A 27,926-nucleotide genomic window follows, 5' to 3' on the forward strand; every position below is an offset into this window, starting at 1 on the left:
CGTGTCATTCATTAAAACTATGCGTGGATACATTTTCTACTTGTGCAAGGTTTTCTACTACCAGAGGCGTAGTCACAAACTTAAAAGTGGGGGGGCTCAAGTCCAGAAATTCTTCTTTGACAAGCAAAAAAAAAAATAAATAAATAAAAAATAAAAAACCTTAATAGTGGGGGGGCTCAAGTCCAGAAATTCTTTGACAAGCAAAAAAAAAAAAAAAAAAACTTAAAAGTGGGGGGGGCTCAACTGCCAGAAATTATTTGACAAGCAAAAAAAAAAAAAAAAAAAAAAAAGAAAAAAAAAAAAAAACAAGATTGAAAGTTACAATTACCAAACTCGAAAATCCGATTTCGTGGGGGGGTGGGGGGGGGGGGGGTGGGGTAGTGGCCAACTTTTTCACAAAGGCAAGTTACTTTCAATTTCAATATTTCAATTTTTTTACACAATTTTCTTATACAACTATGTATTAATATTATTTCAAAATAGCTGTGATTTTGTTCTTCATTAAAAAGTGGGGGGGCACAGACATACTCTTGCCCCCCCAGATCTGAAAGTGGGGGGGCTAGTGCCCCCGCTGCCCCCCCTGTGACTACGCCTATGACTACGCTTCTTCTACGTGTAATAACAAGAAATAAAAATTGTACAAACGATTTTTTAAATCGTACAAAGGATTTTCAAAATCGTACAAACGATTTAACAAATCGTTTAAACGATTTGAAAAATCGTTCAAACGATTTAAAAATTCGTTCAAACGATTTTAAAAATCGTTCAAACAATATAACAAATCGTACAAACGATCTCCTAATCCATACAAACGATTTAAAAAATCGTTTGTACGATTTAAAAAATATCATTTTAAAAAAATCGTTCAAACGATTCTCTAAATCGTACAAATGATTTTAGAACTAAGTCGCACAAACGATTTTCTAAGTCGTACAAACGATTCTCTATTCAAGTCGTACAAACGATTTTCTAAATCGTTCAAACAATTTTATAAATCGTTCAAACGATTTTATGAATCGTTCAAACGATATTATAAATCGTTCAAACGATTTTAATTTTTTTTTCTACATTGTCAATACGGCACGAATACGCCGTCGTACTATTCTCTGGAACAACTCAAACTTTTTTTGCTACACATGGTCCCCGTTTTAATAAAACTCTGTCTATTGCAGCATTGCTACAACCTGCCACCAGAAATATACCGGTGTAAAATTTGGTCGCCACGCGTCTTGTTAGATCCCCCGCTTAAAAAACAGGTATATAGTAATCGTTATGTCCGTTCGTCTGTCTGTCTGTTACGCTTTGGGGTACCCATATCTTATCCGCAACTCCTCTCATACCACTGAATGAAATTTGATGAAACTTTCACAGGATCTTTATTACATATATATATTGCCATTTTGCACCTCCTCTTTTACTTTTTGATCTGACACATATTTTTGGTTTTCCACAACAAAACATGGACACTCCCATTATATTCATATGGGAGGCGGGTGGTATCATTTAGTGAGCTTGAGCTCATTGCTCACAGTACCTCTAATTTGCCACTGTATCAGCAAGAAAACTGATAGTATGTAACCTCGGAATTCAGTAAGGCGTGGCATTCTCGACGTTACAAAATCAGCGTCTGAAATTTACACAGCTTCCATTCACTGCTGAAATATACATGGGATAGAAATTCGGGTGAACCAATAACAGCGTCTCGTACAGCAAAGAGTTGGAACTTAAGTCTTTTCATCGTTGTCACCACAATTTAAAGTTCCAGTTAGAATAGATTAATTCGTGGAAAGGTGAGACATCATAAGGGCAAAGCTGAAAACGCCATACACGGGGGACGTTAATTTTATAACAATTTGACAAAATAATATAAAGGACCTGTTCTATTAAGGTCGCTGCTCTATCTAGATAAAAAAAATGGCAATGACAAATTACTCAACATAATCTATAGAATATATTCCACGTTTAACAATGTACGTATCGGAGAAAATGACTCGTTGTCAATATCCACTGAAAAAATAAGACTAGTAAATTTACTGTCCATACAATCACTACCTCAAAAGTAATTTTACTAAGTATTGGGTAGATTTACTAAATAGCATTAGTAAATCTAGGATTTATAAGTAACTTCCACTACATGAACATGATGGAGGTATTTAAGTATATTTACAACCCCCACTCCACTTCTGAGTTCTCACTATCTTATAGCCAGTAAACAGAATGATTACTTACAAGGCAGACTTTTTAAATTAACTAGGTATTTCTTTCAGTGTTCGTTGGATTTTATCCCACTTGAACAAATTCAGAGAAAAAATCCCAATGGAGAAAATATCCCATCTGACATTTTTTCTCCCATCTGAGAATGGTGGGATAGTTAATGGGACTCAGAATACCACCATTCTCCCATGGGATTCTTACCCTTACTAAAGTAAAATTATTGCAGCAATATTGCCGCTATACTGCGGAAACATTGCAGCAACACATTTTTGTCACCAGAAACAAGCTTTTTGGGTTAGTGAAATATCACCGCTAGCGGAAACAACTTCTGGTGACATTCTGGCAATACTGCCAGAAAAAAAAAACTTTCTGGCAGTATTGCCAGAATGTCGCCAGAAGATCTAGGATTACCCATTATGCATTTGTGAGGATGCTCAGTCATTTACTTCCTCTTTTTAAATAAAATGGAGGGAATTCAAAGGCAAGCATGTTTTGCTTTATTATTGAATGGTATCAAGTTAATTGGAGTTGTTAATTGTGTACAATAGGATTAGACATGATGACTAGTAATACTGAATAATGTGGAATAGCCAGAAAAAAAGAATTTCAGCAGTTTCCATGGCATGGCCTTTTGAAAGAATTATAGGAATGTCTAACTCTGTTTTCATGGCATATATATCAAACTTGGTAAGTCAAAACCATATTCTTTTTTAGATGAATGATTCTATGGAGATAAAATAAGAAAAATTATACAGTATGTATTTCAACTAGTGCTTGTGATGCATGTGTACTACGTATATACATGCATGTATGTCTAATATATATCATACCATTGTTGCAGGAAAAGATGAATGCATGTTATCAATTAAATGCATGAACATATATAATTAATTTATTGCATAAATCTGAATAACTGCAAGGAAATAATATTCTGTGTATATGTTGGAAATTACAAACAAGCTATATATATTATACATTATACTCATGATTAATTGGCATTGGGGAATATGTGATGGGCATCAGCTAATTAAGGTTATTTGAAAAATTATGCAGAGTTGCAGGACATTTTCACAGTGGCATATTTATATTTTTTATCATTATATACACATTTTTTTATGTGCCCGGATTGATAGATCTGGGGCACATATTGTTTTTGTCCTGTCTATTTGTATAAAACTTGAACCTTCGCCATAAGTGATAACTTTTGAACCATAAGAGATAGAGACTTCATATTTAGGATGCATATTCCACTAATTAAGTTCTTTCAAATGACACCAAGATCAATGACCTTGTGACTTTGACTGTGACCTACTAGTATATGCTAAAAATGGTTTTTCAAACTTTGTTGCCACTTGTTTCGAAAACATAGCTTTTTTCAACAAAATTTTTCTATCTTTTCAAAGAATAGCATAAGCTTAAGTAGCTATTTCTTACTGACTCTGTAGCTTATTATGCTATTGATTTTTATGCTATTGATTTTAATGTTCCTCAGCACAATTTGTTAATTGTAATACTAGTAGACTGATAGATAATTTTTTTCTATTAAATACCAATTTATATATGTATATTGTACTGCAGTGTTGCCCCAATATTGCTTCAGCAAAACCTGAAATAATACATGTACTGCAATTGCTTTGCAGCAATATTGCCGCAACACCTTTCTGGCAATATTGCCGCAAATCTAATTTACATACGAAAAACGATATTGCCGCGATATTGCTGCAATGTATTGCCAGAATGTTGCCAGAAGATGTTGCCAGAAGGTGAGTATTTTGGTAAGGGTAATTTTAGGACTCCCATTTCAAAAGCAGTTGGCATTTTGTGATATTGACGTATATGTATGTGTACTCTATGTATACATGACAGAGAAATGAACCAGTATGATTATCATGATTATATGGGAGGTCACGGTTCTAAACATGTACATGTATCCATCAAGTTTACACAACGAAATGGAAATCATAATTGAAGTACGATTTGCGTTCATAATCTCTATTTAAATAGAAGTGATACTGACTGAGGCGTCGTCAAGGTTTTAAATTAAGTTAGACATCTGTACCACAGGCACCTGACGTTACAGTGTACTTATTTTTCTTTTAATAAAAAAAATATACCCTTACCTTATAATAAACCGGTTTATTATAAGGTAAGGGTATATTTTTTTTATTAAAAGAAAAATAAGTAACGTCAGGTGCCTGTGATCTGAACGTAAGATTTGTAGGGAGTTCAAGAAGTAGTGACACGACCTATTCTATGTAAGAGTTAACTATTATCGACTCTCCAAAGATGGCGACCATGGAAGGAGTAAATTCGGATCTTGCAAAAGAAAGAAAAAATGCTTCTTTTGACGTTGAACAACTTACAAATTTTATATATAGAGGTCCTGAGAAGGTGAAAAGAAGAAGATATTTACGTAAGATTTTTGTCGACAGCTCAAATTTTTTTCAGGTTATTTTTAAGAACATTTTAATGTTTTGGACTTTGAACCTACACTCCTGTATACATGTAGCCAGAATCATAAGTTATTTCTATCGTACTTCTGTTGTTGTTTGTCATTGCTTGTATAGAATATATTCACATTTCGTATTTTTATCCGAAATACCTCATGTATATAATTTCTTTACTTCATTTTACAAAATTCACATACACAGGCACTTGGATACACAGGTACTTAGGTCTTGGTTTATAAATAAGGTATGAGGGTGATCAAAAAGTTTGCAAACTATCTCTCTATTTACAAAACCACAATTCAGATCAGAATGAAATTTGGCACACATAGAGTCATACACATGTCCATGATGTTCTATAAATAGTATATGTAAGGCCAGATAAAATTAATCTTTAGATTCTCATCCCCGCCCGCCCCTCTCAAAATGCCCCGCCCCGGTGTTTTTTTATTTTGATTTTTGTGAGTTAACAAAAGTATTTTCATGTATTTTTATTCAGCAAGAATTTGGGTCAGAGTTTGAGAGTTATCTCCCGTCTGTATTAAAAGTCGCGTGCCACTATTTATAGCAAAAGAGCCATGTGAAGAATGGAGAAAAATCGGCAATAAAAGCAGTTTAAATATGTATGGAAAAGATAATTTATCAGTATAGAGAAGGCTTAGAAGAAAAAATAGCATAAACACATCTAGATACCATCACTGGTATGACCTAGTTTTAGAGAGATTTTGTAATAAGTTAAAATAGACGAAAATGACACCTGGTCAAGTTATAACGATCTCCATGCAGCTCTGTGTGATTTGGCTTTGAAAAAAAAAAAAAAAACATCGTAGGCAGACTTAAGAAAAATTAAGTGCCAAGGAAATATTAAATCTTAAAACTGTTCAGGCCTTGGTTTTTCAGTACAATATTTTATTAGAACATTTTATAAATTTTGCACATTGGCATCGGAAGCAAATTGAAAGTGGGGGGGCTAAGTGTAAAAAAAAATTTTGTACCTCAAAAAACCTGACAAGTAAAAAAAGAGGAAATGTTTATTTCCCAAACACGAAAATCCTATTTGGGGGGGGGGGGGGGGGGGGGGGGGAAGATTCCAACTTCAGTACCAAATATTTTCTTCCAAACACCACCACTTTCCCCATTTCCCCATTTTTAACCTATACTAAGACGTATCTGTGGAAAGTGGGGGGCTAAACTTACGAATATATGTTCAATGTCTATACTAAGTATATATTTGGAAAAAAAGTGGGGTGGCTAAGCCCCCCCCTAGCCCCCCCCCGGTTCCGACGCCTATGTTGCAAATATTACCTATTTTAATGTCGAACACGACAAGTCTCAAGAACGATCAAACTTTTTAGGAAGGTGGAAATCTACGTTATTTTACAGAAAACAGTGGGATTTGTTGGCAAAACTAAAACGCATGTGGGGAAAGACGGATGAGAAGTCATGCACACACATTTTATTTGGTATCCCCACCTTATTTTGTTTGGGCTCTGCCGTATAATGTGTACTTGATAATTTGTTGATTAACAATGAATATTTAATTTTTAAAAGCAAGAATCTTCTTTAAATATTTAAAAGAAAAGGAAAAGAATAAGATCTATCCATATTGGCATTATTATATAATATAATGAAAAGAAAAATCTGTACGAAAAGTTCATTTTTTTTTAATACTTACAATTTAACAATTATAAAAAATAAAAAATAAAATCCGCCCACCCGCCCCAATTTTTTAGCAAATTAGGATGAGAATCTAAAGATTAATTTTACCTGGCCTAATGGAACTTTTTGCCTCGTGTTTGTGACGTCACAATGTGAAAATGACGTGATAAGGTAGATCACTTGTGACAAAAAATGGTTGACTCAGTCGTATTCGAGAAACGAATGACTGTAAAGTTAAAGTGCAGAAGTTTATTGATTGAATGTTTAAGTGAAGGAAGGGAGTTGTTTAAAAATGATGTTTGTTCTGTTGCCAAGTGAAAGCAAACTGGGAAAGAGACGTGTCCTTTGTTAAGCAATTTGATATGAAAGATCGCCAACATACAGTTAAAAAAATAGATAAATAACTTTACAATAATATAATTATTAAATCCCTAAAATATCGTTCACCTTAGACTTTAAACATATCAGATATGATAAATTGAAGGCACCCATACTTTATCCACATGAAATAAACAACGCTCAAAAGACGAGATCTTGGGTTTTGATGGTCATTCTGCAAAAGGATATCATTATCCACCCATACAATTGCCGAGATTAGGCCATTTCTGACAAATTGACTGTTTCTGTTGTAAAAAATAACTAGCATCATGAGCATAGTAAGAAATATATGAGTCGGGAAAAATTTTAAGCCTCTTTGACAGAACGCCACGAAGCATGTCACGTGACCGCCTATATCATGTGGTCCACACATGGGCAGAATGATTGCAGATATGCATTAAAATCGGAGAGGACTACTTTGAAAATTTTTCAACACTGAAAACTTATATCATTTCTTTATTGGAAGTTTTTCAGTTAGTTTGTGAACTTTTTGATCACCCTCTTAGTCTTACATGCATATTTATAAACCAAGACCCAAGTACCTGTTTGGTTTATAAATATCTCTTGATTTAGCTCTTTAGTTTAAATTGATTCAGCTGCATAGCTTTATTAAACTATTCAGAAAAGCTATTTAGCTATTTTATCACATTTTTAGCTCACCTGAGCCGAAGGCTCAAGTGAGCTTTTCTGATCACATTTTGTCCGTCGTCTGTCCGTCCGTCTGTCTATCTAGCTGTCTGTCTGTCCGTCTGTCTGTCTGTATGTAAATTTTTCACATTTTCGACTTCTTCTCAAGAACCACTGGGCCAATTTTGACCAAACTTTGTACAAAGCTAGCTGCAGATCTGTAGCTCTCCAGAAAAAAATTATTGATAGACCTGAGAGCTACAGAGCCACCCATTGAAAAAACTGTATATTTATTGCGCACAAAAAAATGCGCTCAGTTCTCAATTTATTTCTCCATGTTTTTAATGCTGTAATCTCAAAATATTACTAACCGTGTGTTCCTAACATAAAGTTGACTCTTTCCACAACAAAACATTCCTCATAATTATTGTTAACTAGTCCTCCTGGCCCTGATATTGCAACATCGGACATTTCGCTTATTTATGCTGCCATTTTGGTTTCAAAGATAATTCGGTCCAATATGCTTCGTTCAGATGTCAACTACGAGAGAACTTGATAGACAAGAGAGTAATTTTTTGAAATCTTCCATTTTTTGCAATTGAGGTAAGAATTTGGAAAAATTAATCAAGAATCGAGCGCACTTTTTTGTGCGCAATAAATATACAGTTTTTTCAATGGGTGGCACTGTAGCTATCAATATATATTTTTTCGGAGAACCACAGATCTGCAGCTAGTACAAAGCATCCTTGGGTGAAGGAGAATTTAAATTGTTAAAATGAAGTGCCAAGTCCCATCACAAGGGGAGATAATCAAGAAAAGACAAAAATAGGGTAGGGTCATTAAAAAATCTTCTCAAGAACCACTGAGCCAGAAAAGCTGAAACGTATAAGGAAGCATCCTGGGGTAGTGTAGATTCTAAATTGTTCAAATCATGACCCCGGGGATAGGGTGGGGCCACAATGGGGAATCAAAGTTTAACATAAAAATATATACGAAATATCTTTGAAAATCTTCTTGGTGAATCAAAGCATCTTGTGGTAGTGTAGATTTCAAATTGTCTAAATTATGATCAGTGGGGTAGGGTGGGGTCACAATATGTATTAGGCCATAATAAATAAATTGCTAGATTCTCATCTGATTTTTTTTAAAAATCGAGGCGGGTGGGCAGCTTTTATTTTATATTTTTTATTTTTTCAAATTTTGTAGATTTTTTATTGACCTGGTCAATCAGTGTAATTTTATCTACAATACCCGAATAAAAGTCATAGTAAAGGTTCAGTTATCTCTAACTTCACATCATCACCAATCTTTTTCAACCAATGACCCTTGTTTAAAATATATACGCATGTATTACAGCAATTACCATCTTTTCACCTGTCAAAATCATGTCGACTTTCGCGGGATTTAAAACGAAAGTAGAATGGTAGATGAATACCGATCCCGATCAGAATTAAGACGAAGAAAAACAGAAATAAAAAAAATCGAGGCAGGGGTATAAAATCGGGGCGGGCGGGGATGAGAATCTAGGAATATTTTTATTATTACAAGGGGCAAATCTGGTAAAGAATGGAATGGTCAAAGTTTCTCAGGTGAGCGATGTGGCCCATGGGCCTCTTGTTCTTAAATGTGTTATTTTCTCAGCATGTACAAAAAGTATTTCAATCTCTAATGAAAAAGGGATTCTGCACATGTTTTTAAAACATTATGCCCTATTCCTATATTTGATTTGTTAAGAGAACAGCAGATTTATAATATCATAGGCATATTCCTTTTGAGTGATTATGAAATTTTAAGAAGCAGGAAGGACAAAGTCAACCTAGAAGTGTAGTGTATATAGAGAATTGGCAGGGATATGAGGCTGCCAAGTTTGCCCCTATTGTTCAGGCCTAATTTCCGATGAGAGCCCAGGATGGGAAAGGGGAGGGGGCAAAGCAACTAAAATCTTCAGTTCTAGACTCTACTAATTATTCCAGTCATTCCCTTCTTTCCTAATCTTTCATAGCACGTGAAATATCAAAATTGTAGAACAGCCTGGAAAACTTGAGATATTTCAGACTACCAGTATTCTTTCAAGAAATCATGCTTTTTCGTGATGACTATTAGCTGCAGAACTGTAGCTCATCGAAAAATATATATTGACAGACCGGAGAGCTACAGTGCCACCCATTGAAAAAACTGTATATTTATTGCGCACAAAAGAGTGCGCTCAGTTGTGGATTAATTCTTTCAAATTCTTACCTCAATTGCTAAAGAGCTTGATTTTTTAAAATTCTTTACTTCTCTATCAAATACTTTGGTAGTTGACATCTGCACGAAGTGCGTTTGACCAAATTATCTTGCAAACCAAACTGGCAGTATAAATAGGCGAACTTTTCGATCATTTCAATATCAGGGCCAGGAGGGCTATTAACAACAACTATGTTGAGGAAACAGTGAAAGAATATGTTAGGATCACATGGTTAGGAATATTTTGAGATGACAGCTTTAAAAATATGGAGAAATAAATGTAGAAACAGCGCACTTTTTTGTGCGCAATAAATATACAGTTTTTTCAGTGGGTGGCACTGTAGCTCTCCGGTCTGTCAATATATATTTTTCAGAGAGCTACAGTTATGCAGCTAGATAACTATTAATTTAGTTAAAAAAGGGTCTGTTTCTTTAAATAGACAGATAATTTGGTAAATGTAATGTATGTGTTTCTCCTATACCAGTCAAATCATACATTTATTTACATTTTAATTATTTTATTTTTAGATAACTTGGCCATAAAAGATCCTGAGTTTAAAAAAGCTAAGCCCTGGGCATTCCAGACTAGAGAGGAACAGTATGAGATTGCCTTGTGCAAATTTCTTTACATCAATAAAAAAATGAAAGAGCATGGAATTACAGAGCCGGCTGATAGATTCTACTATCAAGAGTATGTACCTGTTTATGAATTTGGAGTCTCATTTTGATAAACTTCTCATTAAAATAAAAAGCATACATAACTTAATTGTTCTATTTTTACACAGAGCTGTGGCCTCACATGAAAACAGTCCAATTGGTCTTCACACAGTGATGTTTATTCCCACCATAGAAAAACAGGCAACGAAAGAACAGCGAGAAAGATGGCTGCCACTAGCAGAAAGCCTAAAAATGATCGGAACGTATGCTCAAACAGAAATGGGCCATGGTAAGATGCTCCACAGATTGTGCAATCATATCTCTCATCATTGCAATGTGTATATAAAGAGTTTTGAATTACTAGTAACCTATTTATTAACAAATACATGTACTGTAACTGTTAATTTTTTTTAGCATGGGTTTATATCATTTAATACTTGTTATCAACTGCATGATTTTACATTTAGTGTAATTTTCTTTATGAAATTCATTAGAATCTACAACATTCAGTACCTTATATAACAAAAAAAACCTTGTTACTGTGTGGTAGAATACACTGTAGGAACTATATGCATTTTCAATACTCCTATAGCAGCACATGTCCATGCTTACAAATTATTGACGTATCCCGCTAACGTGTGGTACTCAATTTGTCAAAACAGTCAGGTGCTATTATAGGACCAACAACATCCAAAAACAACAATTCAATGCTTATAAATATATCAAACTCTGTTTACACAGGGACATTCATAAGAGGGTTAGAGACAACCTCAACATATGATCCAAAGACCAAGGAATTTGTCCTCAACTCGCCCACTATAACCTCAATGAAATACTGGCCAGGAAATTGTATGTATATAGACTAACATAGATAAAAATATTTGTACATGTATTTTAGTCATGTAAGGCACAGAATTGCAGATTTGGGAAACAAACGATATATACTGTCAATAGTGTCTATATTGCAGAATTACAGTTGAAATAGAGTTATAGACATCCCAATTAAACCATTGTAAACTGACATTTCATTAGAGGTTGACAGTGGTTTTACGAAGGTTGTCTTTTTCAACTGTTACCCTCCAATACATGCACTATTTATCATCCCCTCCCAAAGGAGTTGGAGGGAATATAGTAACACAATTGTTTGTGTGTTTTGATGTGGGGGATTGAGTTAATGATGTATGAAATGTCGAATGCTGCTTTGATTAAAAAAAATATATATAGGCTCTTTCGGAGGGAATGCTCCACTTTGCGGTGCCCTTGATTTATGATGCTGAATTTCAGATCGAGAAATATAAAGCTAAAATTTCCACTTGTACGGGATTGATTCATGGATCTAAACCAATCAGATTTTAGTATTTATTATGAAAGCATAATACCAGTTAGTTAAAATGCATGTAAATATGCAAAAATAAGGGTTATTACGGTACCATATGAACAGAATTTTTAGCTAGGATTTAATTTTGACGTTATTATCGAGGATGCTGAGATAGCTAGATTGAATATTGCTAAAAATTAATTGTGTTTCATTTGCAATAGCTTTTTTAATGATCATTCTAAAATCACTAAAATTACATCTCGCTAAAAATAAAATACCAATTTTTAAGGAGAAATCACTTAATTTGCATCTCTTTAAAATTTCCACTTGTAATTATGTTTGTTATACAAGTTCATGGTAAGGCTTTTATGTATGTTTCTGGTATCATTACTATATATTTTTAAAAAGATAGATAAACCCTATATATATGTATGCATAAAGATGTTTAGAAATTATGACAGATGACTCCCATATTCCTGACTTAAAATTTGTTTCAGTGGGAAAGACCACAAACCATTGCCTTGTTATGGCACAGCTCTACACTCAAGGAAAAAACTGTGGAATACACATGTTCATGGTGCAGATACGGGACCTGGAAACACATATGCCTTTGCCAGGTTTGATAAAAATTGTTTGTTTTTAAAATGAGTATTGATTGTCTTCTTGCTTTCAAAGCACAAATTATCAAAGTGATATTAATAACCAGAACATAGTTCCTGGTACAGCTAATACTATTATTGCTCTAAATGAAATAGAATCTTGTTTATATAAGCATTATGGAAACGCTTTCTGTAGGTATAGAAGTTGGTGACATTGGTCCAAAGTTTGGATATGGTACGAATGACAATGGATACTTAAGACTGAACAGTGTTAGAATACCCAGAGAAAACATGCTCATGAGATACTCCAAGGTATATCACTCTACTCCAAGGTATATTATATCACTCTACGGTTATAAAATAATAGTGAACAATGTTACTAGCCATTAATCTGACCTACCGGTATACTTGTATTAAGTTCAGTGCTTTAAGTGATATTTGGCTTTCTTTTGGCCAGGTACTAGAGGATGGGACTTTTGTAAAACCCCCGAATGCTAAGATTGCCTATGGATCCATGGTGCTGGTGAGAGCGGCCATTGTTACTGATGCCTCACGTGCCCTGGGCCAGGCCTGTGTGATCTCCATTAGATACAGCGCTGTCAGACGACAAACAGAGGTCTCCCCAGGGTATGTTAAAGTTTACAATAGGTATACCCATAAAAAAATGCATTATTTATCAGATAATTTGTTATTCTTTTAAATTTTTTAAGGTAACTAATAGATATTCTCATTTACAGTTTGTCAGTTTGATTTAATACCTATTGAATCTTAGGTTACTGAGTACCTATGGTATCTTCACTCAGTCATAATGAAATACAACCAAGAGAAACCTTCAACTTTTTTTTCTACAGATCTGTTAATTGTTTTTATATCTTTGTCCTCAATTCATTATCTGTGATTATTTAATAGCTTGATTATTCAATAGCATGATCATCATTTTGATTAATTGAAGATCAACATTTGTACACTGTATGATACAATGGCTCTTTTTCTTATTTTTTCTCAGAGGTGAAGAAGCACAGATTTTAGACTATCAAACTCAGCAGTACAAGTTATTCCCCTTACTTGCCACTTCTTACGCTATGTATTTTGCTGGGAGGTTTATGTATGATTTCTATCTGAAAGCTACAGCAGAAATTGAAGCTGGAAACTTAGAGTCCATGCCTCAGGTAATTTTAAATATTCATTCAAAAAAAAACTTTGGGAAAAAAAAAAATTGGTGCACATGAATTTTCACATGAGAAAAAAATTGTTGATTATTAATTTCTTGGATTCTTCACACTGAAAACTTATATTACAGATATTTTGTTTAATTCCCTTATCTCATAAAAGCAATTAGATATGTGAAAATACATGACTGCCACTATGCAGGCATTCTCAAACACAGTAAAACACGGTTATATGGGTCCGGGAGTGCCAGAGATGGACGATTTTGCTTAGTTTTATATGTAACTTGTCCGTTAATATCTGTTAAGTACCTAAAATATTTTAAAGTAATGGGTAGTGAAAATCACTTTGCATCAGTTTATTATAAGCATGTTTGCTATAAGCCTGTTTTACTGTAGTGTACTCTGCATTCTTTTTAAGGTCTTCCGTCTTCACGGAAGACCTTCTAGTGATTCTACTGTTTCTTATTAAGGTCTTCCGTCTTCACGGAAGACCTTATAGCGATTCTATTGTTTCTTATTAAGGTCTTCCGTCTCCAACGGAAGACCTTATTGTTTTCGTTCGGTTTCTTTTTCCCTATTATTATTATTATTATTTTTTTTCTTACCGATTTTGTGCACGCGATTTCTCAAAAACGGCTGGACCGATTCTCACCAAATTTTCAGATCTGATAGATATTAATCTGAACCTTGTCGGAAATTTTTCGTAAGTACGTCGTCACTTCCGGTCGTGAGATATGGACGATTTACTGATTTTTAGAGGGTCAGCTTGTCCTGAGATCTCCTCCTAAACGACTTAAGATATCGACTTGAGATTTTCAGTGAAGGTAGAGGAAGGATAGTAGATGTGACATTTTGCATATAGAGCTTTCCAGGTAAGAAGGCATCGACGCTCGCCTGGGATCGAAAAATAGCCTCATACTCATCTCGCAAAAATTGACACGTTTTCTTTTATATCTTTTTACCTGTTAATATTTTGTTAAGACATATATAATAAAAAATGTGCAATATAGTAAGACCTTTCATTTGATATCAAGTAAACGGGGTTAGTCCTTCAAATTAGGGGCATAGAGGGGCCAAAAGTCTCTCGTCTTTAACTTTTTTGTTTTTCAATATTTTCAAATGATATTAGTATAGTTGATAGAAACATTTCTTTTTAGGCTGAATATATAATTCGTTTGTAAATTTATAAATTCAAACTCGAGATATTAACATTCAAAAATCTGAAGCGGGAACTAAATGGCGGCGGTCTCTGTCAATTCCGACATTTCGCAATAGCGGTTAACAGAGGCAGCCGAGCGTTTGCTTGAACGGAAGTAACATAAGGAGCAATGAAATGTGTAGGGATACTTGGATTGTCACGTCGTAGGTTCGTTGCAATTCTGTGTCAAACTACATTCATGATCCAAGGTCTCCTTACAAGTTTTCTTTAATTGGTTTTGGTTGTTTCTCAAAGTAGAAAAAAGAAAAGAATTAATGTGCAAATTAAGTAGGCATTGATGATATTATCTAAATCAAAAAGATTTAATCAAAATAGAAAAGGCATGATTCCATGATGTTTTATCAAAGATCATAGTCAAAGTCATATCTCATCTTATCGAAAATTCAAACGGAAGACCTACTCGTTGCTCGCAACGAGATCGCATCTAGTTATTATTATTATTCTTATTTTTTCCCCAAAATTTTGTGCACGCGATTTCTCAGCAACTACTCAGTGGATTTCGATGAAATTTTCAGAAATTATGCGCATCAATATGAACTTGATACATTTTGGAGGAAATTTGAAAATTCGCTTCTAGTGCCAAGTTATGTCCATTTTCCTGATTTTAAATTGCAATTTTGTCGCCCCTTTTTCTCGAAAATGGCTAAAGATATGAATTGGAGACTTATTGGAGACAATAGCTCATGACTTTCTGGTTTGCAGAATCACCTTTTTATGCGTCGTCAGTACTTCCGGTCGTTGTGAGCTGCGAATTAAAAAAAATCGTATTTTCTAACTTTTTTGTTTTCCAATATTTTTCATTTATTTTTGGAATGCTTATAGAAACCCTTCACATAAGGCTTACTATATAATTTGTTTGAATATTGATAAATCTAAACTCTAGATATTAGCATTCAAAAATCTGAAGCGGGTCCAAAATGGCGGCTGTCTCTGTGAACTGCGACATTTCGCAATAGGGGTTTACGGAGGCAGCCGAGCGTTTGCTTGAACGATGGTAGCATATGGATAAATGAAATGTAAAGGAATACTTGGATTGTCACATCGTAATTACGTTGCAGTTCTGTGTCAAACTTTCGTCTTCTATAATTGGTTTTGGCTGGCTCCCAAAGTAGAAAAAGAAAAGACTAAATGTGCAAATGAAATCCGATACTTAATATCTTTTGTGCACCTCGGAAAAACATATCTTAAATCATAGTTTTAAGTAATAGTTTATAAGAAACAATATCGATGGATATAGTAAGTATTAAACGTAACCAATGTTTTGCTCATGCACACTTGTGTCATATTAAACTAATAGAAAAGACAAAAACAAGAAAACCTTTTTTTTTGTCGTTGAATGAAGTTTATATTAACATTCTTGTCTCAAATATCTGATTTAAGTTTTTGAACATAAATGGTTTTTAATTCCTCGACCTTTGTAGGGCGACACTTGTTTTTCGGCGGAACATTTCAACCTTTTCATGAAAGTTTAACTAACCGGGATAGTTCAATATGGGGATAAACAGAAAATCTAAAGAAAAAAGTTAAAAATCATAGCAGTTTCACTGATTTAGTGTAACTTACCTTTATACTACATGGAATGTGTAAATGTGTTTAATATACTTTTTTCACCTTGAAATTTAAGCTATAAGAACGCTTTTTTTAATTTACATTGAAACATTCACACCCATTTAATGGAACATTAAAAAAAAAGGCGCTAATATTTACTCGTGGCGTTTGATGCAAAATTATGAATAGTGACCAGCCTTTCATTATTCTAAGACAGATGTAATGTGCAGAAGTATATACAAATACATTTAGAGTTGTGGTCCCAATAGCGTAATAGTAAGCGAGTTGGATATTCACGCTGGCGACCCGGGTTCAATTCCCTTAGTTTCCATAAAAAGTTTAATCACCTTTTTCAGCTCGATTTTGCGGGGTTTTTTTCAGAATCAGACGGAGGACCTCTCGTTGCTCGCAACGAGTTTCTTTTCTAGTTATTATTATTATTATTATTCTTATTTTTTTCCCCAAAATTTTGTGCACGCGATTTCTCGAAAACTATTCAGTAGTTTTCTGTGAAAATTTCAGGAATTATGCGTCATTATATGAAGTTGTGGCATGGATAGGAAAATTTGGAATACTCACCTTTGGTTCCAAGTTATTGACACTTTTCTGATTTTAAAATGCAATTTTGTCCCCCCTTTTTTTCGAAAATGGTTTAAGATATTAACTGGAGACTTGTAAAAGATTATAGATGATGACTTTTAGATGTGACGAATCACCTTTTCGTGTGTCGTCGGTACTTCCGGTTGCTACCGGAAGCGAAATTAAAAAGTCCGTATTTTCTAACTTTTTTGTTTTTCAATTATTTCTTTGATTTTTAGAATGTTAATAGAGACCCTTCTTATAATGCTTACTATATAATTTGTTTGAATATTGATAAATCCAAACTCTAGAAATTAACATTCAAAAATCTGAAGTGGGTCCAAAATGGCGGCTGTCTCTGTCAACTCCGACATTTCGCAATAGGGGTTTACGGAGGCAGCAGAGCGTTTGCTTGAACGAAAGTAAAATAAGGATAAAAGAAGTGTAAAGGAATACTAGGATTGTCACGTCGTTGTTACGTTGCAAACGTGTGTCAAACTATGTTTTAATCCATGGTGGTCTCAAACGTCTTCTATAATTGGTTTTGGCTGGTTCTCAAAGTAGAAAAAGAAAAGACTAAATGTGCATATGAAATACGATACCTAGTATCTTTTACTTTTGGCGGAAAAACAGATTTTAAACCAGTTATAAGTAATAGTTTTTAAGAAACATATATACCGGTAGTAAGTATTAAACGTAACCACCGTTTTCCTAATGCACACTTGAATTAAACAAATAGAAAAGACAGAAATAAGAAAACCATATCTAAAAAGATAAATTAATGGAGTTTATATCATCATTCTTGTCTCAATGATCTCATTCAATTTATTAAACATAAATGGTATCTGATTCCTTGACTGTCGTAGGGCGACACGCTTTTCGGCGAAGCAATTCAAGCTGTACATGAAAGTTTAAGTAATCGGGATATTTCATTATAGGGATAAACAGCAAAAGAAAAATCAGTTGAAAATTATAGCAGTTTCACTGATTTAGTGCTACTTATCTATATACGATATGGAATGTGTAAATGCGTTAAATATACTTTCTAAACAATGAAATTTAAGCTATACGGACATTTTTTTTTTATTTCCATTGAAACTATCACACCTATTTAATAGAACATTCCAAAGAAAAAGGCTCGAAGATTTCTTCGATTCGTTTGACGCAAAATTATGAATAGTGACCCACCTTTCATTATTCTAAGACAGATGTACTGTTGCAGAAGTATATAAATGTATATTTAAAGCTGTGGTCTCAATAGCGTACATGTAATAGTCAGCGCATTGGATTTTTGCGCTGGCGACCCGGGTTCAATCCCCTTTGTTTCCATAAAAAGTTATATCACTTTTCAGCTCGATTTTGCGGGTTTTTTCCAGAATTGGACGGAAGACCTCTCGTTGCTCGCAACGAGTTTCTTTTCTAGTTTTTTTAATGATCCCCCCCCCCTTTTTTGAGAGATCTGAACTACAAATTAAGGTTTATTAATTTACTTGAGAGTAAGTTGAAAACTGTAAACAAAACTACAAAACTATTTCAGATGTAATCATATTGTTTAATTCAATTTTGCATTGCTTAATCTTTTTCATCTACATACTTATACATGAAAGACCTTTTTGTTTTAAATCTCAATTCTACTTATTTACGGTGGCAAATATCAGTTAGATAGTAAGATTATTTTTGAAAAAAGAGTGTCAGAATTGAGATTTCAAAACAATTTTTAAAAAATTTCATTAAAAATAAATGTAAAATCATATACATAATCAGACAACTTGATTTTTCAGCTCCACGCCATTTCGGCGGGACTGAAGGCCTTCAGCTCCTGGACGTGTTCGGCGGGGGTGGAGACATGTCGTCTGTGTTGTGGGGGGCATGGCTACTCCCACGCCAGCGGTCTGCCTAAGATTTATATAGACTGTGTTCCTGGCTGTACTTATGAAGGGGAAAACAATGTCATGATGCTCCAAGTGGCCAGGTAAAAAATCAGTAAGAAATCTTGGTTACTTTTCAGGACATATTCTCTTGTATGATGTATATGTTGTGTGTACAGTCATGTGCACATTGTTTTGTAATTAGCATCTATTTTTTATTGGAAGGTTTTTGATGAAGATGTATGGGAAAATGCAAAATGGAGAATCACTGCCAAGTTTTATGCAGTATTTAGGCACTGACCTCAATAAGAGGTCATGCATGACAGAGGAAGTGGCCCTGAAATGTTTAGTATTGGCTTATGAAAACAGAGCAGCAAGGTAATTCTGGTCTTCTCATAAGGAAGAAAAGTAGTTGGCTAATATCGATAAAAAAAAACATCGTCGCAGAAGTATATTATATATTAGTGTCAGTCTTCTTGGACTTGTAGAACAGTAAGAGATGCAGCTGTCAACATGCAGAACTTGGTACAGTCTGGGAAATCTCCAGTGGAGGCCTGGAATGGATCTACAGTAATGCTGACATGGGCAGCTACAGTAAGTACCTAAGAAAGACAGGTGTATTGGTTTCAGCTTCAGCAATGTACACTCTCAATAAGTTTAATAATATTTATCAAGGGCAATGCTTCAGCTGTTGAAAGAAGCACTTAATTGTATGATCAGTTTTTATACGCCTGTCTTAAGACGGGACATATGTTATAGGCTTCTTGTCCATCCTGCTGTCCATCTGACCGCCTGTCTAGCTGTCCAAATGCTAGCTTTTCTTCTGTCTGGCTCATAACTTTAATACTAGAAGGCCTAGTGTTATCAAACTTTGTCAGCTGATACATCTTGGGTAGAATGTGTGTTGTGCACAAAAAATAGGTCACTTTACCCTTTAATTAAGAAGTTATAGCCAAATATGGAAAAATCCTTTCCGGCCCATAACTAGAGAACTGTTAGACTTAGAATCATCAAACTTGGCCTGTTTATGCATCTTAGGTAGAAGGTGTGTTTTGACCTATTTCAAGGTCACGGTGACCTTTAATTTAAATGAAATTTTTTTTAAATAAGTGTCTTTTTACTCTTCATTTACACATCCCCAAAAATGTAAGAGTATTGCACTATCCTTATTAAAAAAGTGTTAAATCAAGAAATACTTATTTTTTCAGCATATACTTGACAGCAGTCTTTAACAAATATAATGTATGTTAGAAAAATTCCAATGCTCCCATGAGTGTAATTATCAAGCACTGGTCAAGAAGAATTTTGATACATGTAACAGAAAATTGCATGTCAAATTAGAGAGAAATTAATGAGTCTAGTGTGAGGAGCTAACTGGTAGAGCATCTCTGATCAAGCAGGTGTTATCTATATCCCTTGGGAATTGGGCAAATGGGTCAGCCTGTTGGATTAAAAATAGCTCTTGTTGGCTAGTCTTAGCATTTTAACCCTTTCTCTACCGGCACATTTTAGGTGATTTTGTAGACAGTTTGACATGACATTATTAAATTATTTCCAACTTTTTTATTCAAGGAGAAAGCTAGCTATATTGCATACCATTTTGTAGGGAATGTCTTAGAGATGATATTTTATGACTAGTCAGATACTCAACAACTGACCTTATTAGTAAAAATGGAGGTCAAAGGTCAATTAAGTGCAAAATTTTATGGAATTTTTTAATACTTTTTAATCTTCAAGCTAAATATTTACTATGATGTATACTGAAATAGGAAATTTTGGATATACTCACAAAAGAACATGATACTGAACTACATGAAACATATAAACTTTTTTTTCAATTCTGCATATAACTACTTAAAAGCGGTTGCTTAGCAACCCAGAATTTTTTAATTTTCGGGCAAGAATTTTCGTTTATTACTCATCCTAGACACATTAATGCATCCCAGCACATATAAAAGTTAGATATGAGGTCATAAAATTATAAGGGACGAACAGCAGATAAATTGTCTTAAAGTTTGACCTCATTAGAACTATTTTTAGGAGGTCAAAGGTCAAATAAGTGCAAAAGTTTCATCAATTTTTTTCAACACTTTTCAATACTCTTGCCATAATTTTACACAATGGATGCTGAAATGGAAAATTCTGAATATACTCTCAAGAAGGGATCAGAACTGCAATATCCATGCATCATTTTAGTTTAAATATCTATTTAATGACCTCTAAGTGGTTGCTAAGCAACAACATTTTAAAGTTTTTTGGCTATATACATGTTTGTTATTTCACATTCTGGACACATTCTAGACACTTTTTGTATATTTCATGATATTGTATAGGCCATAAAGATGAAAGAACATTTTTGTATTAAAAATTGACCTTGACACTCTTGTTCTTAAGGGGGTCAAGGTTATATCAGTACAGAATCCTGCTTTAAATTGTAAGTAAATATCAATTTTGAAATGCTTCAATCATGGATCAATCATCTTATAGTTGACGTAATAAAAAATGGCGAACAACAAAATTTGCAAGCAAAGAATTCTGTTCTGCTTCTTATAAACCCCTAGAAAAACATGCATACAATCTTTTTGTTAAACAAAAAAATCCATTCTCTTGATGCCATTAAAAATAATCTTTATTTACATGGATTTAATCTAACAAGAAAAAATAAACTGATTGATTTCATTACAAGTTTTTTCTGGTATAACAGAGCTTAATGGGTACAATAAAGACTTGACATGTTATCTTGGAGGAAAAATAATAATAATAGATAGCATTGGCAATATTTAACGCAAAACTGTTTAGTCAATAAGTTGAAAATGTGACGTTTAAATCCAAATATACAAATCCAGAAATTTTGCAAGATGAATTCCAAATCAGACTGAAATCTTCCACAAAATGTTGAAGAGCACTTTCACTTTGTGTCCACTATTCTTTTATAAACTGTCATTTCTCTGTAAGACTGGAGGAAATTCTTTGGCTTGTCCAAGACATTATTATTTGCTGTCAAGTACAAGTGATCAGCTTCTATCCTGTAACAGATTTAAATATTTTGAAACAGGTACAAGTCATTGTGTATATGAATTTACATTTATAAATAAAATTAAGAATGCTAAAATTACTATATTTATTTGATTTTCCCTTTAAAATTAAAATTGTATTTATTATATGATTCAAGAAGTTAAATGATATTGTTAAGTCAATGTAGCAGGAGTGATAATTCAACAACCTTGTAGTAAACCATCATGGTAAAATTACTGAACTAAAACAAACTAAAGCCAGACCTCTGTTTATGCTAGCGCAACATATAAAAATAACCTGGCAGTGGATGGAAGATCTAATTTTAATTAGATTGCTACGAAAACCATGAAGGGGTATTTTTCAAAAAAGTAAAAAATGAGATCTCGAATTAGACAATCCAATCTTACGGATTACTAAGTCGCCCCCTTGATTCATAATTTGAGATCTCAAATTACATACCGGTAATTCTTTTTCACAGATTAATAATTGGAGATATAGATTTGTTACAATGTCAGTCTTATGATTTTGGCAATCTGTGCTCTTGAATTTCATTACATATATGTACAGATACATCCATCCATTTTAATCAATTAGTGCGTTCTATTTATTTTGTTTCAGCAACCATTCGTTTCCAACCTCTTTCATAACTAACTCAACGTATATTTATTTTAGAAATATTATGATTACACAGAACCCATATTCACTTTTACTATTTAGGACTTTCAATTATTCTTATAATACACGTGACACAAAAACCTCTAAGATTTTTTGTTGTACAAATATCAGTACTAGCATATGGATTTAAAAATGTTCATGTATTTTTCTCATTTTGGACCGTAATATGTAATGAAAGGTAGGATGTAAAATACTACAATACTCGGTATTATATTCTTTAAACATGTATTACCATATTCGATATGTACAGAAACATAATTTTAATGAAATCACGGGAAGGGTTTACATTCCGAGGGAACGAATCATTTAAACTAAGAGAATAAATTATACAATCTGAGATAACGGATTGTGTAATTTGAGGGAACGAATTGATAATCTGTGAGAATGAATTGGCAATTTATTATAACAGATTGTCATTCCGAGAGAATGGATTGTATAAATCGAGAACTAGGTTTTAAATTTTATAATTTTTTTAAATTCTATGTCCCTTCATGGCTTTCATAGATTGCATACCTGCATGGCTGCCAAGGTTGTAAAAAGAAAGGAGACAATTGACTGCAAATATTACTTCAGGGCAAAATTCCTGGGGCAAGGCTGTTCGTGAGCATGGGATTGTTGATAAACCATCCAGTGAGTTTGACCACCCATGTATATGATGTACGATAATTGGAAAGTGTCTAAAAAATTGAGAAAATGGAAATCCTAACCATATACTTTATGCAGATTAGAAATATAACAGCAGTCTATAAAAACAGCTTGTTCCATATCTCGGCATTCATTCAAATAGATATTACGTGTTTAAATAATATGTTTGTATGAATAATCAAGCATCATAAGTACACTGTATTATGTGTTTCAAACACTTATTTTTCAAAATATAAATCAAATGTTTATAAACTTGTATGAATGCAATATCATGAGAATGACACAAATATAAATTGACTTTATTTTTTGAAATTTTAGAAATACAGAAATTTTCAATACCAAAACAAAAATTTACCTGTTCATTGGTGTCCTTACATATTAATTGGCCTTCGTGGTTTATGGTGGGCTGAACAAGTGGGTATTCACAGATGAAAGTATTGTTGCATCTGGTGCTGGCACCCTAAAAAGTCAATGTGAAAGTGGTACATGTACTCACTGGTACACACATACTGAAAACAATTAATAAACTATCCATTATTATGGCAACTTTGATTTTACTTTGAACTTACGAGTGATTGTCAAAAGCATCAAAGTTCAAAAGCAACACAAAACTGGCTGAACAGTACGAAATACGCACAGTGAAACATGAAGATCTAGTACATGTGTACATTTAGTTTTCTTTATAACGTGAACTAATGCGTTTTAAACTTAAACTATTCAGTCAATATACAAGTATTCTCACCTGCTAATACCAAAGGCATGTCCGTATTATTTGATTCATTGATGTGATGGTCTTCGTCGTGAAATAATCATGAAAATTGACGTTCAGATTTCGGATCACCATCATGTTTACACCACAGCGGAAACACGTGGTTATTTCAATTCGTATCAACTCATACAGTGATTAGTCGTATTTATTTATAAGTGCGAGTTTTTGTATTGTTAAATTTCGTGCCAATATAGATTTAACGTTAATTAAATTGCAAACTAAGTATACAGTATAACAAGATACAACAATATTAAAAATCTGATTTTTTTTTGATTTTTTTCAGTTAAGATCGACGTTTAGGGAATCTACAATATTTATCAACATTGTATATCACTACATGAAATATACATCATTACATGTAGATGGATAAATTAACATTTCACTTCACAAAAGGCAGAACGATAGTATATATTTGTTTTTTGAAATCTATTTTTTGTATTATGCATTTATTTCAGTAAAAAATGTATTTAAATGGTCAAAAAAGTCTTATAAAAGAATTTGTTGTTTCGAGTAAGACGCAACAATATCGACCTTGACGTTATGTATATATTGACCGATTTTTCCATAAAATCTATGCGAAGGTCACAAATTCAAATTATCGTAATTAGGAAAATACTGAGCGTAAGAAGGCCTGTAAGGGCTCGTTGGAAAGGAAATTTTCTCTACTTTTACTAGCTTTATTTTGTTTTCCCTATTTCAACACAGAAATAAACGTAAAACTGAGCTTTGTTTAAACATTACGAATAAAATCGAGAAAAAACACATCAGTGCAAGAAAATTCTTGATTTTAAAATATACTTTAAAGTAATAACAATAATTCTTACATATTTTATAAGCAGAGAAAATATGCTTTAAGAATATACCATACTTCCTTTAAAAAGTTAATCAGGAAAAAAATGTCAATCGTCTGGAAAATCGGCAATTGCTTTGGAAAATTACGCCATTTTCAAAAAGTCACGTTTGTCTTCAAAACGTAAAATCGATTAAATACCGGTTATCAAGACATAATCTTTTTAGATATTTTAAAAGTAGAGAAAATTTCCAAAAAGATGATATATAGTTTATATACCTTCATGCTACCATAAAATAGATACGGAGATCTTATTTTCGCGAAGTCGTGTTTTAACGCGCCATCGGTCAATTTGACCGGTACGGAAGTGAAGGGGTTAATTGATATTGCATAATAAAGAACTGCGAACGATAGTATTGTTCTCCCGCCTACCTCCAAGTCAATTTTCAAAAGTTAACATATTTGATGAATTTTTAATATTTTTTATAGATAATTATATGGATTTTCATAAAACATTACTTAGTTGGGAAAACAAAGAGAGATAACTCTAAAATTTTGGTAAAACTTGTGTTTTTCACTATAGAAATCAACGGAAAATGGAAAATATTTTTAAAACATCTTTCCCCCCCGTGTCACAAAAATTCCTTTTTACAGGTAATATGGAATGTTATTTCACAAATTCATACCAAAGCTTTTAGTGTGACACGGGGGGGGGGACATATGTTTATTGACAAAAAAAGATAAAAATATTTATTTTCCACCATTTTCAAAGCGATTTAAAACTGAAACATTATATTTTTTTGACATATTCATGTTTTTTTATTTGTCTAAGACACAAGAAAATATATTAGGAACATTTTATCATATCCAAGACTATTTCATAATATGGTGATGCCTGAAACTCCGATTTCAATGGAAAATATCGTCTACCCCCCTTTTTTCAAGAGCTAGAATTATGTATAATTTACTGTTTAGCGCTGGTATCAAGACAATTCATCAATTATCATTGAACTGTTCTTTGTATTAAACAAATATTTTATGGCCAAATTGCTTTTGATTTTGAATTAAATGGTTCCAAAATGTAGGCGGGAATCGAGAGTTAGCGTGCGTATTTCTTAATCTGATATTATAGATATTAAATCTAAAAAAAAGATCACAGAGTATTTTATATGTTTTAAAAATCAAATGTTTTATGGTAGATAGAGCAGATTGGTTCATTTCTTGGTAGTAATGAGTAGACAAGCATCCAGTCAAAGATAAATTAATGAGTTCAATGTAGGAAGGCTAGCTGTCTCAATCATTTCTTTAGAGCATCTGTGACCAAGCAGTCTTTTCTGTATCCCTTGGGATATTAGACAGAAGAAATGTTGGTCAGTTTATAGCATAATTCATTTGATGACCAGCCTTTTATTTTCAAAATCAATTGGGTATAGATTAAGTTGTTAAGACTAATTTTATATTGTTTAATATGATGGGCATTTGACAAGGTCTAACACAACTAGGATAGAAATCTATCAATGTAATATTTGTCATAAATAATTGGGTATTAATGCTTATACAACAGGGAATGATAAACAAATATTTTAAGGAATGGAAAAATCATGGAAATCTTAGAATCAAGGTTGACATGATTTTCTTGCACTCTAAACTAAAAAAAATAATTGTAATTTTTTTGACAGGCGTATCCTGCTGTGGCGTGGCACTTTATTTTTATCTACATTGGTTTGTAATTTGCGTGTAAAGTCATTTGCTCAATTAAAATTTTTTTTTTGTTTCCTTTAAGGCCCATTGCCATGCCTTTGTTGTGAAACATTTTGTTGAGACGATAACTGATTCCAAGATGGATGCCAAAGTGAGGCCAGCTCTGACTGGTTTGTGTAAGCTGTATGCCGTTCATGGAATTGTGGAGAACCTGGGTGGATTTATTCAGGTCTGTACAAATTTCAAAATTTTTAAAGATTGATCAAAATATTCCATGATCAAGGGAAACATTTTCTTTAAAAGTTGATAAATTTAAAGACATAGCTGTCACAGTGATAAATTTTGGAATTTAATGCTTGCTGGGTAATGTGCTTGTATGGAAGATAAAGCAACTGTAAATTATATTTGTATGCTCTTTAATTTTCAAGGATGGATTCTTTGATTCCAATCAAGTAAGCTTCCTGCAGAAGAAGTTGATGGCATTGCTGGCTGAGATCAGACCCAATGCTGTAGCGTTTGTGGATGCATTCGATTATCCAGACGAGGTGCTCCAGAGCTGTTTGGGACGATATGATGGTCAGGTCTATCAGGCTCTGTATGACTATGCCAAAAGCTCTCCACTCAATGAAAAGGAGGTAAAAACAAGTATTTGTACAAACCCCTCACATAATATCATATTATTTAGATATATTCAGATTTCTGGTAGAATATTTTTGTAAGTATGCATATGAGTCGGTACACAGGTGTCTAAAGCTACACATACAATGTATAACTCTTCTGCTATAAATGATTTTTCCTTCTTTTCAGGTTCTTGATTCCTACCACAAATACATCAAACCTGCTCAACAAGGAAATGGAGCCATTTATCAAGTTTCTAAGTTATAAGATTCTGTTATATTCTAATACTTATAAAACTGAACATTTGGATCAGTTACATTCCATACATCTGTTTACTGATGTGTTTTATTGAGTTTCATGTAAAATGAATACATGTGAAATGAGTACAAAATTCTTTATGGAGTTTTTTTTTATCAGTTAGACTGTGATTAAAAATCAATATTTGTGTCAATATGAACAGGTGCAATAGTTAATGTTTTGAAATGTGCTTGTTGTAATCTGAATTTTATGCAGATGAATATGATTTGATATAGTCTTACATGTACATTATGGAGTTATATTCAGATTTATTTCGAATTATCATATTTAATTATTCTCATGATCATATTTAATTATTTATTTAATTATTTATATATTTATGTTATATTATTAATAATTGTTAAAACATTGTAAAATATTGATCTCCTTTTAGTGTTCATTGTCAAATAAAATCCAAAAAATGACATGGGCAAAATTGTTAGCCTTTTCCCTGAGTGTAGAGCACAGAATTAATAAGTTGGACTCGTATGTAAAAGAGTGCATACATCTGCCTCTTTTAATGTCAGAAGTGTTCTGTTTGCTCATGAAAGAATTTTAAAAATTATGAATTTGAATTAGCTGTGATACTTGTGTATTTATCTCTTATATTGTTCAATGAAGGTCTTTTAAAATAAATGACATCTTTTTATTACAGACTGAAATGTGTTCAACTGTAAAGTTGTAAGAAGTCTTTGTTTCTATAGTAGATAAATATGATACCTGTAAGAATTATGATATTATATATATGGTATATAAAAAATGTGTTCTCTAGTTTGTTGCTGGTGTTTGATTCATTTTTTAAATCATTTGTATGGGAGTTGAAATTTGGAGTTTGGGTTTTGTACTGCTAGATTCATAGTATAACCAAGGTTTTTGTTCTGAAACCTTGTGTTTGACATCTGTATTCA

General features: G+C 33.1%; 1 protein-coding gene and 1 long non-coding RNA gene across 2 annotated transcripts; one reads left to right on the plus strand and one right to left on the minus strand.

Annotated features, from left to right (window-relative positions):
- Positions 1-4,491: 4,491 nt before the first annotated feature.
- LOC134271134 (peroxisomal acyl-coenzyme A oxidase 1-like) lies at positions 4,492-27,331 on the plus strand. The gene is made up of 14 exons (XM_062753386.1): positions 4,492-4,627; positions 10,080-10,242; positions 10,337-10,497; positions 10,950-11,057; positions 12,024-12,143; positions 12,322-12,437; positions 12,583-12,752; positions 13,132-13,294; positions 18,422-18,612; positions 18,734-18,886; positions 18,997-19,102; positions 26,186-26,332; positions 26,532-26,738; positions 26,911-27,331. Exons 1-14 carry the CDS (start codon positions 4,501-4,503, stop codon positions 26,986-26,988), a joined length of 2,010 nt encoding a protein of 669 aa, XP_062609370.1. The 5' UTR covers positions 4,492-4,500; the 3' UTR covers positions 26,989-27,331.
- Positions 21,214-23,732, minus strand: LOC134271135 (uncharacterized). The gene is made up of 4 exons (XR_009992962.1): positions 23,586-23,732; positions 23,199-23,303; positions 22,712-22,875; positions 21,214-21,534 (listed from the first exon to the last, which is right to left on the minus strand). It is a non-coding gene; the product is annotated as an uncharacterized LOC134271135 (long non-coding RNA).
- Positions 27,332-27,926: the final 595 nt, after the last annotated feature.

This window comes from Saccostrea cucullata, unplaced genomic scaffold, assembly GCF_032062105.1.
Source record: "Saccostrea cucullata isolate Sc308-1 unplaced genomic scaffold, CSIRO_AGI_Scuc_v1 ctg704, whole genome shotgun sequence".
Taxonomy (NCBI): domain Eukaryota; kingdom Metazoa; phylum Mollusca; class Bivalvia; order Ostreida; family Ostreidae; genus Saccostrea; species Saccostrea cuccullata.

What these genes read in the sequence shown, in the direction of transcription:
- LOC134271134 (XM_062753386.1), top strand. Translation starts at nt 4,501, where the DNA reads ATGGCGACCATGGAAGGAGTAAATTCGGATCTTGCAAAAGAAAGAAAA. An exon ending in GATAGATTCTACTATCAAGA is followed by an intron (nt 10,243 to 10,336) that starts GTATGTACCTGT and finishes ATTTTTACACAG; the next exon opens with AGCTGTGGCCTCACATGAAA. An exon ending in TGCTCATGAGATACTCCAAG is followed by an intron (nt 12,438 to 12,582) that starts GTATATCACTCT and finishes TCTTTTGGCCAG; the next exon opens with GTACTAGAGGATGGGACTTT.